Below are 19,483 nucleotides of genomic sequence, written 5' to 3'. Positions count from 1 at the left end.
TCAGGGAATTTGCCTGGCAGGGCAGGCAACAGCATTTGTAGTCAGAGGTTAAGTGTCGAGCAGAACTTCATCTCTATGACAGGTGGATGCTTCCCAGTCTACTCTGGTCAGTTTTTTTTAAAGCTCATATCCACAGATCTGTAATTTTCAGAAGAGTCACTTACACAATTGCTACACTGTTCCAACCACCAAGTATTTTATAGTAATTTTATTACAACGGTTAAAAGAAATGTTAAAATGCTCTACCTCTCCAACCAGAAAAGATCTTCAGGACAGGACCCTGTCTTCTCCTGTACACCTCTGCATGGGCAAACACATGTTCTATAAATACTTATGTGTTTTGAACTACTTATTCTTTCTGTAGGACGATCTTGTAAAACTTTAAGTCAGATTATGTTGCTGCCTGGGCTCAAAGCCTTCAGTTAGTGCCCATGACCCATGGACTCAGACCCCATTTCCCTACCGTGGCTAGCAAGGCCCTGTATTCCTGGGCTCCTGCCCCTCATTCTCGATGAGTCCCAAGCCACACTAGCCTTCCTTCAGTTCTCCAACATCACAGTTCTTTGCCACTTTGTGGCCTCTGCTGCTTCTGACTAGAAAACTCTCCCTGAGCTCATCATGTTGCTGGCTCCTCTCCATCGTTTAGGTTTCTTTTTTTTTTTTTTAAGATTTTATTTATTTATTTGACAGAGAGAAAACACATATGAGGGGAGGGGCAGAGGGAGAAGGAGAAGCAGACTCCCTGTGGAGCAGGGAGCCCGATGCGGGGCTCGATCCCAGGACTCTGGGATCATGACCTGAGCCGAAGACAGACACTCAATGACCGAGCCACCCAGGTGCCCCAATCCTTTAGATTTCAATTTAAACATTACTTCCTCAGTGAGCGCCCCTCTCAGACCACTTTACCTAAATCAAATCTCTCAGTCAACAGATGTCCACCTCACCAGCTTCTTTATTTCCTCCTAGCTGTCAATCTGACATTTTGCTTATTTGTGTGTTTTCCTCTCACTAGGAGGGAAGTACCCTTCGGGGCCGGGATTTTGTCTGCTGTGGTAAGAGGGCCACTCTGATTCTTCTTCCCCTTCTGGCCCGTGGTGGTTTGGACTTCTCATTTCCTTCGCCACACTCTCTCTTTCCCTCTGCCACATGGCGGGCAACATCCAGAATCTACCCAGCAGCTGCTTCACTCTCCTGGGTGCTGGAAGGAGGACCTCGGATGAGCCTCGATGAAAATGTAGCACAAAGGAGAAACTTCTTCTGGTTTAACCCACTGAGATTTAGAGGGCTGTTTGTGATAGCAGCATAACCTAGCTCAACATGACTGATGAATCAGACGTTTGGGGATACGGTATCTACAGCCTAGAACATGTGTGGCTTACAGCAGACTCTTGAATAGACATTTGTTGAAGACATTAGGGAACGCAAAATGGTCTGTAAAAGTTTCTAGACCACTGCTTCAGTAAATCGACGATCTGGATGATTACTAGACTAAGAGTACTGAGATACTCAGAAAAAGTCCTGAAAGCTTTCAGTCAGTGACAATATGGCTGAGGACATACAGGATCGGTCATTAGAACTATCAGTAGCTCTACTGACTACCAGGCAGGGTTTAAGCCAACATGTCATACACAGTCATGCCTGAGATAATAACAAACTCAGAAGCTACACAACTCGTCACGTGCCATTCATGAGATCAAGGTTTGGAGGAGGACCCATCTGAGAAGCCCATGGGTTTTGTGCTAGGAAAACTCCCATTCAGGGTTCCTTAGGGCATCTCCTATCTGCAGAGCTCCCGGAGGCCACTTATACATGCTATAAGCCTTCTGCATTTCTTTCAGAACTGAATCACTGAGGCAGAAGATGGTATGGAAGCCTAGAGAAAGCAGAGCTCTGGGCAAAGAGAGAAGCAGGATATGGGTGGTTAAGGCATCCATTCTGGAACGAGCATCAGTGGCTTGAATCCCAGCTCATCTACTTACTGACTGCATGATCTGGGGTAAGTTACTTGACCTACCTGTGCCTTGGTTTCTACATCTGTGAAATAGGACTAATAATACCTATGACAAAGAAGTAGGATGAAGATTAAATGAATTAACAGATAGAACACTTGGAACAGTGCCTTGCATATAATAGGTGCTTAGTAAAAGTTAAGGTTTATCATTGTCAAGAACTGTTCCTTCTACCAAAGGATGCTAGTACCCCCAGAACATTTATGGGCAGGAAACAGAGTCTGATCTGCATTCAGTAATGCCCTTGCAAACAAGCTTCTCGTCCCACACTAAATGTAAAAGGCTCTGCTATTTTTTCCTCCCTCTTGAAAGTTATAAAGGGACAGCATTCCTTAAAATAAATATACTCTGACCATAAACAAATACACTCAGATCAAAACAAATATACTCTGACACGATCCATAAGCTTTCCAGGCTTAAGGATCTAGATGAGGAACCTAAAAGATCATGGCTCTCTGCAGCTAATCATTTAATGATGGAGAAGAGAAGAGAAGAAATGATTCAGGGTAGCATCTCAGTTTGCAAAATCCTGGCAAACTCTGGGAAGGAAAAGGAGTAATTTGCCCACAGTAACTACAATTTCTAAGGAAATACAATAGCTTACCTTCATTTCTTGCTCTTGGTTTGATGCAGGTAATCCCTGAAGTTTTGCTCCCAATTTGTATATAAAACTGAACAAGTCTGGGGGGGGGAGGGCGGGACACAAACTTCAGTTTACTTACAAATAGGTAAGTTCAGAAGAAATTTAAACTTTTGCGTTTTGACACATTAAAAAAAAAGCTTCTGTAATTCCAAAATATTACTTTTAAACACAAAGGGCATATGAAAAGTAGAAACTATATAGATTATATAGCAAGCTAATTGTGTAACCATTTTATAAATGGTTACTTAATAACCATTAATTTTATACAGTAATAATGACTTAAACAAAAGGAAACAGTTGAACTCTACTTTAATGTGATGTCTGATATAATTTAGTGTAATCACCGAAATGCTCATTCCGTAAATCGAGATAATACTATTCTTGGAAATTCAGGATGAGGAAATATCTAACATCAAGAAGCTGAATGCTACATTAGTTTAGGGCCACATAATTACCTATATTACTGATTTAGACTCAGACGGTTTAATTTTTCACAGCTGACACTCAGTGTGATGTAAATTAGGCCTCAGTCCACAGTAACCAAGAGGGGGCCTATGTGACAGGTGCACCTCTGTGAGAACTCAGAAGGAAGGGGAAAGAGATCGAAGGCAGGAAAAAACGTGACACAGAACCCCAGATTTTAGTGAGGACAAGGTCTAGAAGTTCCAAATAGTTCTTCAGTTTCCTTTCTTCCGATTCTCAAATAATTTAACTGATAATAAGACAAAAAGTAGTTTTATTTTAAGCGTGCTATTTCATTTAAGCAGTTATTTATTTTACCAGTAGGTGTCAGTGTAGGTATTTTAAATTTCTGGAGCAGTTTTTAATAAGCAAATACAAATAAATGTCAATCAGTGGAACACATCATTTTCGGACACAGAATTTAAAGTTGAAAAAAATCTTCATTTCACCTGGCATATATAAACGTAATACCAAACACTGTAGTAACACAGAACTTTAGAAAACCAAGCTGACATACCTTAGACACACAGACTTTAGTGATGTCTGTAGGCTGATTAACAAATTGCGGTATGAATTTTGCAGAAATATTTTATTATGGCCTTAAAGTTATGATTCATTTTTACATATCAGAATCTATATAGAGAAGCCTTTTTACGTAAATCTTCAATAACAGCACAGAGAGTTTCAGGTTAGACCACAAAGCATGGTAAATACTATGTTCTCAGAGAAGTGTACCAATAAACTCTGTACCTGATATTCCTGGTGTCCAGAGGGACGGTCCTCGCTTCCCTTTTCCCGGGGCCATTGAAGTAGAGAGATTTGCCATCATTCAGCGTTCCACATCCGGTTCCAACCTGGCCCCCGGTTATCTTGTACCACAGAGGGCTGAGCTTCCCCTCAAACCTATCGAACATCTCACTGTGATTAGGGACATTAGATACACAGGTTCCTTGTGCGGCTTCCGAGAAAAGAAATACATAGGGGAGAGAGGCTTTGTTGAAATCATTATACATTAGAAGGCACATTGAGAGCATGGGCTAAGGAAGCATTTCCACAGGGCTTAGGGGCATGAAACCCATGGAAATCGGTATCCCACCATTGTCTGTCAGAAATGCGGCCACTTCTACCATCATCAAAAACATGATTCCACCTCTATCATTTTTTACTCATTTGTAGAGAGACTCTGGGAACCACACATGTCCATGGTTCTTGCTACCAAGAGGATGTGGGCAAACTGAAAAATAGATTTTGTCCACCATAAAATTTGCTCCTTTGTTGTCCTTCTATCAGAGGATCAATAAGGAGAGCTAATCCCAGATTTAAAAAAAAAACACCCCTGAAACCATGAATGGCAGGACTCTCCACAGAAGGTCTGCAACGACATATGTTTGTCTTTGGTCACGCTCCAGATGAAGGGCAGAGCGCTGAATCTCTGGGAAGCATCCTTTTGAAGTTGCCTCTAGGAAAGACCCTAACAAAGATTTTGAAACTTACAACATTTTCTTCAATTTTACTCTTTAATCTCAGCTCCCTTTTTATTTTTGCTTGTAACAATAGCCAAGTGTAACTGTGGTCAGAAAATATTTCTCTTGTAAAGTTCTCTTTTGACAGTCTTGGGTTTATCATTTCAGACACTGACTTTTACTTTGCATGTACAAAATTACATTTCTTATAAAAAGCAATGTGAAGAGCCCAAAGAGCCCCTTGCAGCCAAGTGGTCAAGGAAGAGCTTAGGTTTGAGTTTTAGAGACTGACTTGCCAGAGTCTGAAGTGTAGCTTCAGCGACTCCTAGCTGCGTGCCCTTGGGAGAGTTACTAAGTCTCTCTGTGTCTCAGTTTCCTCAAATATGAACAAGACAATAACATTAAGTCCTATGGCACAGGGTTTTTGTTAGAATTCGGTGAGATGATATAAAAAGCACTTACTATATAGTGCCTGGCATAGAGTAGAGCCGAAAGCAATGTTAACTACTATCACTATTACTAATAAATAAATCTCCTTTAGGGAGTGAAATTGATGTTACTGTGTTTTGTTTTGTTTTTTTTTCCTTAGGCAGCTCAAAACTACAAAATATCTTTTAGCACCTCAAGTGCCTGGGTGGCAAATTCCTACAACTAGGACTTAAAGAAGAATCACCTCAGAATCTATTTCCTTGGAAGAAGTAACATGAAAGACAGTAGCTAGAGATGAGTATTTTGCAAACAAACCATCAGACACGTGTCTGCAGCCTTACCAGTGTACCCCAGGTCACAGAAACACACCCCCGAGACACAGTCCCCGTGGCCACTGCAGTAACTGGGACAAGGCTCAGATATGTACACTCCATCCAGACCAAAGGGAGGCACGTTTTTCTGTGAGCTGCTTTCCTGAATCCATCGGAATCTGGTTTTACTGTTGGGGAAAAACAACACATGTGTTTCTTATCCCAATACTTCGTACAAAAGCCCTGAAACATAGAAGGGTTCAGAAAAATTCAAGAAAGGTTTCATGTTTATTTGAAAGTCACGGCCACTTGACTGCACACTTAACCTTCATAATAAAGTGTCTCTCTCAGAGCTTTCTGGAAAGTTGTTTATTTCCTCTTCAGCCTAAATGTTTCAATACCAGGAGGATATCAGATACAGAAGATTTTTGATGGTCAGACACATATTGTAGGTTTTTACTTGTATATATTCCATCTCATAAGTTTTAAAACTGTATAGACCTTCTTTTAAAAAATTTTTTATTTTATTTATTTGAGAGAGAGAGCAAGTGAAAGAGAGAGAGAGAGACAGAGAGAGCATGAGCATGGGGAGGGGCGGAGGGAGAGAGAGAAACAAACTCCCTGCTAAGCAGGGAGCCCGATGCGGGGCTGGATCCCAGGACCCCAGGATCATGACCTGAGCTGAAGGCAGATGCTTAACTGACTGAGCCACCCAGGCGCCCCCCATCTAATAAGCTTTTAATAATAAAAACCAGAAAGGCATTCCTTTCACGTGATTAATATTTCACCCTTTCATCACACTGATTTTATGGGCATTTTCAGAAGAGGCTACTTAGGAATTTTTGAGACCATCAGATAGACCGTTCTTTGTTAGGACACATAAGGGGACTCTGGCTATTTGCCACTGACATGATCCTGGCAGGAAAGAGGTAAGTTTGTACTGACAGCACCCCTCCCACCTGTTGCCTTCCTCTGCACCTCTCAGCTTCAAATCCCTAAGACTGCGCATTCTATGAGCTCTTAGCAACCAGCTGGGCTGCCAACAAATACTGGTGACTGCCAATGAACAAAAGAAGGACCTGGTCCCAGTGCTTCAAAACCTTGGAATCCCAGTGGGCTGGGCTGCTGCCTGGTGCTTCTTCCCCCACAGCGACAGTCTTGAGGCTGCCAGACTAACACTGGTTCCAGTTGCTCTCCAGTCTTGGCGATCCTCTCAGCACATCTCTTTCTTCTCAAATATATGGAAACCTGTGCCCCTCTATAATGTCACACCAGGAAAACACCTCTTCCTTCTCAGTTCTACCGACATCAAGGAAGGAAGATGGATTAGGTTATCTGGAGTCCAATTAATTTTGCTGCCGGTATTTATAGACTTTTGAGTGAATCCAGTTTCTTCGTAAACAAGGGTAAAGAATCTTAAAGATTAATGAAGATTGTCAGACATAACTATTGACAAAGTCAGTTCCTTCTCCTCTCCGTTATTGTGCAAATAACATGGCAGTGTCAGAACGCATTTCTTGATAGCTCTTCAAATAGCTTTGATTATTTGGCAACACAGAACCATAAACCTGGATTTATTGTCTTCATTATTTTAAGTTGCCTACTCCTGGCAAATCTGCGAAATGTGACCACAATGCTGTTTACTAGGTTTAAGTGTTCAGAGACTAATCACCCATTAACACAAGTCTTAGCACACATTCGTCAGTGTGTTAAGAAGAAGGTGAACACATCTTTTATTTCCTTTAAAGCTAATTCAAAATATACTGGTTTTATTTCTTAAGGCAAAAGACAATTGAAATAAGATTAGAAAAACATAAAAACAAAAAGAAAGAAAGAGAAAAAAAAATACAGTGGTTGTGCCATGAACCTTGGGAAAATTCCTCCCATTGGGGTCGGAAGGTTATTTAGGTTGTGAAGATGTTTTTCCTCTCAAAGGAAGGAAATGGAATTGATAATCAGCAGCTTTGCCAATTGCCGCTTTTAAGGAAAATGCTAAGGCCTCTGTGCCCCTCCCAAAAGATAGGAGTATCTTTTGATAAAAAAGGAAAACATGCCAATTCTCTGATACAAGTCCTCTTAGATTAGAAGTCATTCTTGTCTCTTCTTTTTGTGTTTCTATAATAGAGAGAAACATGGATCTACAACTTCTGCCCCATGGAAAGTAAAGAAAGAGGTAGGAACAACTTTCCTCTACCCCAAATTCTCCCATATGGGCCAGATGAGGGCATCTCCATCAACTGCCCTACTTCATGAAAGAGGGAGGCTCAGATTGAGGCCCAGAAGCATTCAGAAGGTTGAAGAATCTCACCTTTAAGTAGAATTCTAGAAGCTTTGGTAATTTGATAGTGGAAGAAGAGGAAATGAAACCCTTTGACCCATCTGTTTCTTGGGGTCACTGTAATTTTCATAACAATGAAAGAATCAGGGTCTGGTCTGGCCAGACAGAGGAGGCACCCCCAAGTCTAAGTCTTCCATAGACCCAAGAAGCAGAGTTCACTGTTAGATATTTGAGAACGTGAAAGACCTCAGGAGCTGAGCACAAAGGAATCCATTTTTAAATAAAGAAACAAAACAAAACAAAACAAAATGACAAATTATTGGTTAATAGGGTGAGTCTAGGACATGATGAATCATAGCTAAGAGTCCTAACTGGGAGCCCATGTTTCAAAGTAAAAGGGCAAGAGATTGTACCTCTTTTCCTTCTTTTAATCTCTGCTAGGTGGTTTTTAGTTGGTAGGTGCAAATCAAAGAAAGAAAGTTTTCACTTTTCATGACATAAGCAAGTTTTGCTTCATTTAAATTTTTCCCAGTTGTGTCTGGTTCCTGATACCTACTGCTGCCCTCTCCTACTCTCCCTTGCACAGTTTTGGAATTGAGCACAAATACTTTAGAAACCTCGGGGTTGCTGGAATAAGAGGAAGAACTAGTAAGAAATTCACTAAAAAACTGTAGTCATGGAGAGACCATCAGAAGAAGTAGGCCAAAGTGAGGTGGGTACTTTATTTCTTCCCTACAGAAACAGGTGGTTTCTGATGGTTAAAAGTTATCTTGCCTGTTTCTTCAAATGTCTTCTAATGCTTTGCCTAAGAGCTATTTTTTATAATAGAATGCTTTTCATCAAACTGTTTCTGAATCTTTGCTTGAAAACCTCTTTTTATACCAGCAAAAATCCACTATGCCTGGGATCCCAAATGCTCCTTATTTAAACACCAATGTTACAAGATACCCAGCATGCAGAGAATGTCTTGATTCAGCACCATGAATTCATCACTCTCTCTACATTAGGATATTTGCTGCTCACTATTGGAATGGCTTTGTCAACTGAAGACTGGATAACTTTTATCCTTGGGCTAGTTCTTCTCTGGGTACTGATACTCCACATAGGAATACTATGGTGGAACGATGGAGAAGGCTAATCAAAGACAAGCAAAGTATTATGCTGTCCACTTACAGAATGAACCTCCAATTGAATCTAGCTGCAGGAACCAGAATGAGCCTGTTATCCATTCTCGTGTGCAGAACCAGGCCTCAAGTGTATCTTACTTTTATTTACTCTTCTTAAACATGAAATAACTTGTAATTTTTAAGCTATAGCAACAGCAACAACAACAAAAACAAAAGGAAGTAGGCCAAAGTCGAGCTAATAAGCATGTCTAGATTCCATATAGTTTATCTTTTTTAAAGTGGAAGAGATATAGTCTTGAAATTATTAATGCTATTAATGTGTGTGTGCACACGTGTGCATGTGCTATCTTTGCCTTTTCAGGGAGATTCAGCAGAATGCAGAAGAATGATTTTTTGCTAATAGCACTGAATTTATTTTGGAAAACATATTTTAAAAAGGGAGGTATCTTCACTGTAGGTAATCTACCTACTGTTCGTCCTTATTCCTCGTTCAACATACCTTCATTCAATCGGCATTTACCAAGCATCTCCAGCATGCCAGGCATAGTGCTAGGGCTAGGCATACGATGGGAAGCAAAACCCAAAACGGTTCCTGCAATCATGTAGCTCACAGTCAAGTGAGGAAACACATTGGTCAAACCCTGAATGAAGAAATGTAAATGTGCAACCCTGCTTACTACTGCGATTGAGAAGGACATAATGCTAGAAGAACATCTTTGACCTGATAGTCAGGAAGGTCCAGGAAGGATTGGAGGAGTTGATGATTGGGGAAAAGAGACAGAGTTTAATTTTACATAATTTTACTAGAAATAAACCACAGTGTGGCTTGACCATTCAAATCACTGAACAAAACTTCCCCTTTGTCTTGCTTTCTCACATGAGGAAAAAGTAGAAGATAAGACTCTATCTCTGACTCCTTTCCCGATTACTTTTGTTCACAGGATGCTTGAGTGACCAGGAGAATGGGCTTCTTCTATACCTTCCACTTCCATCACCACATTTGAGAGAGCTGTTGCACTGGCCTCTCCAACCAAGAAGATTCCTGTGCACCTGCTTGCCCTGTGCAGAGGTGCACGAGCGATGGTGGCAGTGGAGGAGACACTTTGCAGAATACTAAGCAACTGTGTTTCTAGCACATGCCCCCTTCCTGTGTCCCCCCCCCCCCGCCCCGCCCCAGGAGATATCAATATTTTGCATTCTGCATAGGGAACCTAGAGCAGACTGCATGGCATGACATATGGTGTGGTCGGGATGCTGCTGAGTGTCAGGGATACACCAGCATATATCTACTGCCACGGTATCTCTCCTTTGTAGGTAAGAACTAAGAGAATGAATAGGAAGACAAAATGTTCCTTTGAGAAAATCGGCTTAGAATTATTTGTGAAAGAGTAATGTTCTAGTAACAATTATAAGCATGTTGCTTCATGGCAAAATAGCTCCCAATTTTAACAATTTTCACACTTAGGATTCTCAGCTTTCCAACACTGCATTTGGAGATAGTGGAGTTGAACATATTGCAGAAGAAACAACAATAGCTCTTAAAGTGGAAACATATTTCCTACTCTTCAGTAGAGAGCTCTTTGTCACGAATGCCATCAGCCAGCAAGCTGGACTCCAATGAAGACTATTTCTTCTTCCAAGAGCTGAGGTCCAAGACAATATTGATACATTGGGAGCTTCAAAATATTGGCTCACTTTGTGATATTAAGGAAAACCTTCTTTTAGTTCTCATATGTGGCTTAACCACTACTTTCATAGTCATGTCTTGTAGCTGCCCGATATTCTAGTCATTGCAGGAAATAATCCACCTGCTGCTCCCCAGCTTCATGGCATGCTGTACTATCTATTTGGAAGAGCTGTAGTTGGGTCAAAGTTTCAGAAAAGCACCGGGGGAGGAAGGCAGTGGTAACGGTGAGGACTAGAGGGCTGCACTGCTATGTGCCCAGCTTGCGATGGGCAGAAAGCAGGATGAGATGGCTATTAGGATACAAACACAGATAAATTCTCATGGCAAAGGAAAGATGCCTCAGAGGGTGAACCCTACAGAGCAGAGCTAATAACTGAGAAGAACAATAGATTAGGGAACCACTCCTAAAGAGCAGAATTTAATCAAGGCAACCTTCTTGTCCTGGACATTGCTCATGGAGGAGGGAGTCCTAGTAATAAGTATCTTGCTGGCTTTTAGAATTCCTTTTGGCCAGTGGCTGCCATGTGCTTCCCATTCCCTACCCCCTTTTTTGAGTAGAAGTATCTATTGTACTTATCCTGTCAGTGTCTCACCACCGTATATTGGGTATGGATAATTGCCTGTTCAGTTCATAGGCCTCTAGATCAAGGGAAGCCATATCCAGGGAGCCACGGCCATACCCTGACCTAACAAGATCATGAGATCCGTGACTTAGTGCCTGATGCTGTGATGGGAAGTCTAGAGAGGAGAGTGGATGCATCTGGCTGTGGGAGAGACGTGACTTGCGGGAGCTAGGACAAATTATCACAGATAGCCCCCCAATGAATCACACCTCCTTGTGTACATGTTCCTCTGTAGTCTGACTTTTCTGCACTTCCTATCAAAAAGGGGAGTGTGTTTTCCCATATTTTGAATCTAGACTGGCCTTGTGAGTTGCTTTGACCAGGAGGATGTGGCAAATAAGATAAAGTCTTGCAGCTTTTACTTCTGTTCTCTTGGAACTCTAGAACCACCAACTGTGAAAAATACTAGGCTGAAGACGACACAGAGAGAAAGGTCCTGCTGAGCCCAAACACTAACCGACCCACTGATTAAATGCAGTTACATGATGGAGCCCGGACAGCAGCAGCAGGACTACCCAGATAATCCACAAAACCACGAGAAAGTCAATCATTGTTGCTTTTGTTTGGAGAGACAAGTTTTGGAGAGACAGGTTGCATAGCAATAGATAACTGCACAAATATTATCCTAGTCTGTACTCAGTGATATAAACAAGGAGTAAGGATGATTTTTTAAAAAGTAATGTATCTGGGCGCCTGGGTGGCGCAGTCGGTTAAGCATCCAACTCTTGGTTTCGCCTCAGGTCATGATCTCAGGGTCGTGATCCCAGGGTCGTGACATGTAGCCCCGAGTCAGGCTCAGCACTCAGCGGGGAGTCTGTTTGGGATTCTCTCTCTCCCTCTCTTTCTGTTCCTCCCCCTGCTTGAGTGCTCTCTCTCTCTAAAATAAACAAATAAATAAAATCTTAAAAATAAAAAAAGAAATGCATCTATGCATCCCGATTACTTTTTCCTTCTACTGGTTAAGAGATGATAAGATCTGGAATGGCTGCCTTGGATCCAGAGATGAAAGTGTTGTGCTCAGCACGGCAGAACCACCCTGTTAGCTCTGAACTGCTCACCTCTGGGCTGTGATAGGAGAAAGAATTTCTATCTTGTTTAAGCCTTGTTAAACATTTGTATTTGTTTCTCTGTTACAGCAGCTGGGCCTGTTCTACCTAAAGCACAGTGCAAGTCAAATTCTTAAATTTCACCAAAGAAGGCCAACCCATCAACTTTGCCACCATACATCAAATCATCTGAGTCTCTCTTTAAGATACTACAAAGAACACTGGCATATAAAGACAAAAAATTACTTACAGGTGGACTTAGATCCACTGACTGACAAACTCTTTCTTGGAATAATTGGTATTTAAAGACTATGCTTCAAAGTTTAGTAGATTAACCCAGAAACTTATACAGCCTTGGATAAACAAGTTCTCTCCCTATCTGGGAAGTCTGTATACCAAAGTGTGGGGTGTAATTTTTGAGAGATGCACACCTAAGTAATGAGGGAGGCAGAGAACATAACCAGCTTATCTAGCTAGATGATGCACACAGTAAGTTCAGTGATCAATTCGGCGAAAGATGTCACATCCAGAATGGTCTCCAAGAACTTTATGAATAAACCACTCCTCTAGATTGCTAAGCTTTTACCACTGTATCAGTCAGAATGAGATCAGTTACTCCTCAGTGACAAACAATCCCCAATCTCAGTGGCTTAACTCAACAAAAGTTTTAATTCTTGCTTATGGAAGTATGTCCAGTGTAGGTGGGCAAGGAAGTCTGCTTGTTGTAGACAGTCAGGGACCCAGACTGATGTATCCTACGTCTCCAAACATGCTTTCAAAAGCAGAGAACATGGCAAGATGCACACGGGCTCTTAAAAATCACACATTTCATTTCCATTCACATTTTATTAGGCCATGTCAAACTTTAAAATGTGTGAGGAAAATATAAATCCTACTATATTCTAGGAAGGAAGCAAGCTGGAAATACTGCTGAATGGCACTATGAATATTCCAAGTATATGTTAAATCACGACCAGAAAGCTGTACGAGTAGATTTATATCATCTAGGCTTTGCAGAAATGCCTTGACTTAGTCACAATTTAATGCTACAATCTGGGATTCAATTAAGAAGTGTCCACTTGAAGAATGTTTCTTTATCTTTCATAAAATGATAGAGTTAAACCTACTGGTCTCTGTGTTATCACCTTACTGGCATAAGGATATCTATGCATGCTATACATTTATTCTAGAATACTGAGCAAGGAAAAAAATTGTATCTTTTTCTTAAAAATCAGAATGCATTTTTTTCTTTTTACCCAAACATGAGAACTAAATGACCCTGCATTTTCTCCCTTTGTCCTAGGCTGCTAGAAAACAGAGTTAAATTTATTTCCTTATTAATGAAACTAATTCACTTTAAGTTTCTTTTATCCATTTATCTCATTTCTCTGTCAAATGATTTTTAATCTTTCTATTATTTTAATAGTCATTTAAAGGGATCTTTTATATTACAAGATATCTCAAATTGTCCACACAGGGAAGCATTAAATTATCCAAAATCTCTATAAAGTGAAAGTCAGATATAATAATGACTTGTGACTCTTAGCCTTTAACATCTTTTGTTCACTGCCGTACTCCCAGTGCCCAGAACGGTGCTCAATAAATACTTGTTTAGTGGATGAATAAATGAGTAAGTCTGTTTGCCAAGCACGCAGGGGTATATACACATGTGCGCCTATGCACACACTCCTACTTTGGGAATTTTGCCCCAGGGCTCTTTTCCTCAAGAGTCATTTTGTGACTACATATAGCTAGACTATATGAATTCTTGTAGGTCACCGGAATGATGATACGGAGATAAATATATGCTCCCAAGAAATAATGCCTATGGCACGTAATAAGAACGGTCACTTTACCTGGATGCAAGAGACCTTGGAATGACAATGGTGATTCTTGTCCATTCCTCAAAGTCCCCCGTATGATACATGGTGGGCTCACTTAGTTCTCTGGAGTTGCCTTCACATCCTTTGCCTGCAGAAGCTGGGTAACAGCCTTCTTTCACCAGAAACCAGGACATACCCGCATCATGAGAGTACTGAAGAAGAACTGGGGCAGCACTGCTGAACTGATTGGCACACCCTATGTTTAGCTGTCAAAAGGAAAGACGGGATTATCCAAGGTTTTGGTTCCAAGTTATCACTTAACACATTAGGTCCTACAGCAGCCAGGGTTCTTGCTACCGAGTCTGCCCTATATTGACAACAATAAGACTTTCAGCTCAATTCCAACAAAGACCCTTCCACAGGTTCTAGAAATCTTTAGGTGAACAACAGGTGCTTTTCAAGAAAAGCTGGGCCAGTCGCCATTTTGTGGATTTCTTGGGATTATAGGAGGGAAATGGGAAGCAAGGTATCTGTGATGTTGGAGCCAGGGATAAAATCCAAGAAGCCAAGAAATGGCTTTCTTCTCTCATTCCAGGCATATAAACAGAGGGAAGCAGAAGATGAAGAGCTATCCGCTTCAGAACAAGAAGGTTACCTGAAGAGAGGGCTACCCTCCCTGTTTTCCATGGAATAAGCATCTTTATTTTCTTGCCAAAACTCAGTAAGAAATCATTGCCAACTTAGATCAAAGAGCTAAGTCTTTGCCACTGCATCAAATAAACAAAATAATCTAGAAATAAAACAATTATTGTTCTGGGTACCCATGTAGTGGAATGTCATCACAGAATTAACAACATGAAAAAAATTTGGAAAAAAAAAAAAAAGAAAAGCAACTTAAATCCCAATGGCCTCGCACAAGTGTTTTTATTTTTTCTGTTTTCTCCTCTAAATTTTAGAAAGAAGTGTATATTTTGGTCATATAGTTGAAGTTATCACACTTCTAGAACTTTCCTTCTACTTTCTATTTAACCTATTATTTTATTATTATATGTGGCATTGCAAAGAATGTATATTTTTTTCTTCAGTTGATCTCTTATCACCAGATAAATTTCTAGTAGTAGTATTACTAAGTCAAAACACAGAAACACTTAAAACTTTTTATTTATATGTGTTCATTTTTAATCAATTGGGTTCAAATGAATCAGTTTTACCACAGCTTTGAATATTATTCAAGTTTAAAACAGTTTCTTTCTAAATTGGTAAATGTATAAATGATTTTATTACTGTTTTAGTTGACATTTTTTGGTAATTATAAATGTCAAGCTCTTTTCCTTATATTTATTTAATTATATGCTATCTTATATGGATGACCTATTCGTATCTTATTTCATTTGTTGGTGGGAGCCACTTATTGTATAAGACTATAGATAAGAACAGTCAAATTTTATAGAAAAGAAACACTGAAGTTAAGCACTCAGAGGAACATGATCATGACCACAGAATAAAGAATGAAGGAAAGGTAGGGCTGTAGGCAAATAATATTGGCCCAGAGCTCAAGAGGTCAACCAGTTCATCCTTGTGACTACTGGTAGCTTGATCCAGTCTTTCAAAAGAAGATTCTATATTTTCCTTATTCCCATACTCACAGCTAGAAAGCATCTCTCAGAAGGATTTGTAATTAGGCTTGTAGAAATTTTATTGTGATACATTTATCCAAGTTTATATAGTTCAATGTCAACAATAATAAGCAAAGACTTGACAATTTCTGATGCATGATTAAACTCTTCTAACACAAATCCTTTTATTTTTAAAAATTTTTTAAAGATTTTATTTATTTGACAGAGAGATACATAGCAAGAGGGGGAACACAAGCAGGAGGAGTGGGAGAGGGAGAAGCAGGCTCCCCACCGAGCAGGGAGCCCAATGCGGGGCTTGATCCCAGGACTCTGGGATCATGATCTGAACCGAAGGCAGACGCTTAACGTCTGAGCCACCCAGGTGCCCTGACAAATTCCTTTTATTACGCATAAGTAAGCATAGCTTTCGGTTGGTGTACGGTGACAGTAATTACAATAGCCACACACAGTTAGCTTTTCATCGTAGACCTCTTCTGACTGCCGTTGTTTCTAAAGTAGGCAAGTCTCGAGAACCTTCAGTTCTCGACAAGTCTGTGCCTTTTTTAATTGATCATTTAGCCTACCTCTTAACTGTCAGTGCTTTCTAGTATTCAATTCTCGGCTTTCTTATCTTTTTAGTCTATACATGCTCCCAAATCTCATTCACAATCATTATTTCAAATCCCTTCTGTATCTGTAACTCCCAGACCGGGCCCCTCTCCAGCTCTCTGGAAATGTCCAGAACTGATTCCTGCCATTTCCCCTTCAGCAGTCCCCAGGCACGCCTCGTTCCACAGGTCCAAGTCTGCTCTCATCATCTGCCACCCTCACACAAATCCTCCTCTGACTGTATGTCCAGTTTCAGTGACTGGAGCCAGAATGGAGTCATTCTCAACCCCATTCTATCATCCAACAGGTCATCAGAACCTGTTGACTATGCGCCTTTAACATCTCTGAGATCCATCTCCTTATTTTTATAATCCCACAAAATGCCTTAATCTGGCCTCCTCATTTCTTCCTTTGATGACTGCTCTAGCATCCTTTCTTTGCTCAGAGTATATTCCACAATCAGAGCACTTCTCTCCTTTCTGCTACCTGTCTCTCCGTTCTCTTTGTGCTCTAATCGCAATAGCGTCCTTGTGATTTCCTGAACTTTTCCAAGCACACTCTGGATTCAAAGCCTTTGTACTTTTTGTGCCCTGTGCCTGGAATGTGCTTTCCCAGACAGCTACATGACTCACCCTCTAAACTTTTATAGGTCTCAGCTTAAAAGTCATTTTATTAGTGAGGGAACCTGACAACCCTTTATAAAATAATAACTACCCTGCACCACACTTGCTATTCCTATTTATTTTCATAGCCTATAACAGAGCCTGGTGCATAGTAAAGGCTTTATAAATATTTGTTGAAAAAATGAATAAATGTACTTGTTGATTACAGTTTCTCCTCTTGTTAAGTCAACACCCATACTGCTGCCAGAATGATCTCTCTAAAACAAGTCTGATTCTTGCACTTAATGGATTAAAAATCTTCCATGACTCATTGCTCTTGGGTTACTGTCCAAGTGGCTTAGTGTATCATATAAAACCAATTAGGATCAACTTTCTCTCTTACCTCTATGGCACATACTCTAAGCTCCTGAAAGTTTCCAAATTGTCTATTCTCATTTGCACTTTCAAGTATTTTCATATATTTGCACATTCTGTTCCCTCTAACTGGAATTGTTCCCCCCTCCATTGTTCATCTGGCTAAATCTGTATTTCTGGAGACTTTCCATTTCAATTTATCTTTCCTTCCTTCCATCCATCCATCCATCCATCCAACTAACAGTTGTTTTTGGAGCACCTGCCAGGCCCTATGCCAGGTACTCTCATAGCATCCAGAGCCTATTTCTACTACAACACTCCTGTGATAATGACTTCTCTTTTCTGGCTCACTTGCTAGTTTCTGAGCTCCTTGAGGGCTAGGGCCATATTTTTCATGTCTATATTCCTAGCAACTAGTGTTTGACAAATGGCACGCAGTTTCAAAAAAACGTACCAGCACTGTGTACAAATGACACCAAGTTCTTGTCACAGATTCCAAATATACATTAATCATCAATTCCCAAGTGACCCATAACACATATCTACTATCAACTAATGGTCACAATCAAAAGTTTTCTGCTGATGTGATTTGAGAATTGAGATTCTCAACGCATTGTGCGTTCTTACTGGTTAAGTACTTGGAACATTTAATAATGTTTGCTTGATTCAGATTTTTTTTTTAAGATTTTATTTATTTATTTGACAGAGAGACACAGCGAGAGAGGGAACACAAGCAGGGGGAGTGGGAGAGGGAGAAGCAGACTTCCCGCCGAGCAGGGAGCCCGATGTGGGGCTCGATCCCAGGACCCTGGGATCATGACCTGAGCCGAAGGCAGACGCTTAACGACTGAGCCACCCAGGCGCCCCTTGATTTAGATTTTTTAAACATCAGAATATCATCTTGCAGATTTTAACACCTACACTACCATGATTTTGTGACTAATTAAATCAAAAAGGTGTCAGGTGAGAAACAGCATAGTATTCCAGCCAACGTATTTGCTATTGCTGTTATTCTGTTACCATTTTAAGGCAGTACCAACAAATTAATACTGAGTCATATACTGCTATTAATGGTTTTTTCATGGTAGTTTAGCGTCAAACTCTAAACAGAGAAGGATAACATTTCACTGATCATTTTATTTATGACTAACATTCCTTGTTTACGGACCTGTGGAAATTATATTTGAAGAGCTGCCTATAAACATCTGATCTCTTTAATAATTCCATCTGTAAATTATTTACCATCTCCATCCTGCCATTATATAAGGACCATGTAGTTGTGCTAGCTCATTAAAACTGCATTACTTTCGACCCCAGAATTCACCAATGGGATTTTATTATAAACAAAATGAAATTTTGATTAGGCTTCTGAAAAAAGAGCTTGTCAAAGTAAATACTTGCTATACACATTGACATGTTATCACAGTGCTGAAAAACAGCAAGCTTTTAAGAGAACAGTGATAATTAAGGTACAACTTTACTAAATCAAAGGAAGGGCAACTGTTTCAAAGTACTATAGTAAAACCACAAAGTAACTCATAAGTCCAAAAAGCACTCATAAACTGAAAAAGAGAGCTTCTCTCTTAACATTCAGAAGCACGGGATTCATTAAGTCACAATCAGACTGAAAATCTAAAAGTCAGTTTTCAAACTGACCAGCTTTTGTCCTTGTGGGCAGAGCTAACTGGACAGCTGTGCCATTCTAAGATCATCGAACCTCTTTCAGGTGAGTCCCTTCCTTAAGAGAGTTTGAAAAATTTGTGTCCTTTCGATTTCACTTATGGGTCTGGAAGATGTTCTATTCTTTGACCTGCCCTGGGAGGAGATCTGTGCATAAATACCTTGAACTGTAGCACATATCCAGGTTTCAAAGTCAAATCTCGAGTTACTGCAAATCGATCCCCGTCTGATTTTCCAAATACCATGGCTGATGGTGTGGCAGAGCAGAAAGTTTCATTTTTAACCATCCCTTCATTAGCCAACATCAACCACACACTCATTTGATTCATCGGGTAATCAAAAGCCGGCTTCTCATAAAAGTTCTAAGAGAAACAATGCAGATAACACAGAAAGGCAATTGGATAGCTTTGAAAACAAGAAAGGAATTTTCAGTTCATGATATGCAGGGCTATGTGCCATTTGTACTTCTAGGAAAATACAGCAGAATCTCTAAATTATTATTTTTTTTTACTGCCACAAACTTTTTTTTCCTGATGATTTAACAACAGAAAATATTTTGCCGCTATGTATCTAATTTTATAAACACAGTAATAATCGTACTTGATGCCTTGGCCAGACTTCCTAGTCTTTTATATCTATCTATCTATCTACCTATCTATCTATCTATCTATCTATCTATCTATCTATCTATCTATCTATC

General features: G+C 40.2%; 1 protein-coding gene across 2 annotated transcripts in view; it reads right to left on the bottom strand.

Moving 5' to 3' along the window:
- The window catches only part of RELN (reelin), a 516,612-nt gene that overhangs the window by 88,612 nt on the left and 408,517 nt on the right, over positions 1-19,483 (bottom strand). For both annotated transcript variants that reach the window (XM_021682887.1, XM_021682888.1), the window contains exons 27-31: positions 18,945-19,145; positions 13,935-14,167; positions 5,348-5,505; positions 3,865-4,072; positions 2,614-2,690 (exon numbers count right to left, since the gene is read on the bottom strand). In XM_021682887.1, coding sequence (XP_021538562.1) covers positions 2,614-2,690; positions 3,865-4,072; positions 5,348-5,505; positions 13,935-14,167; positions 18,945-19,145 — 877 coding nt within the window. The remainder of the gene's footprint in view (positions 1-2,613; positions 2,691-3,864; positions 4,073-5,347; positions 5,506-13,934; positions 14,168-18,944; positions 19,146-19,483) is intronic.

The sequence above is a fragment of the Neomonachus schauinslandi genome, chromosome 12 (assembly GCF_002201575.2).
Source record: "Neomonachus schauinslandi chromosome 12, ASM220157v2, whole genome shotgun sequence".
Lineage (NCBI taxonomy): Eukaryota > Metazoa > Chordata > Mammalia > Carnivora > Phocidae > Neomonachus > Neomonachus schauinslandi.
This window is presented reverse-complemented; position numbering and strand designations above follow the sequence as displayed.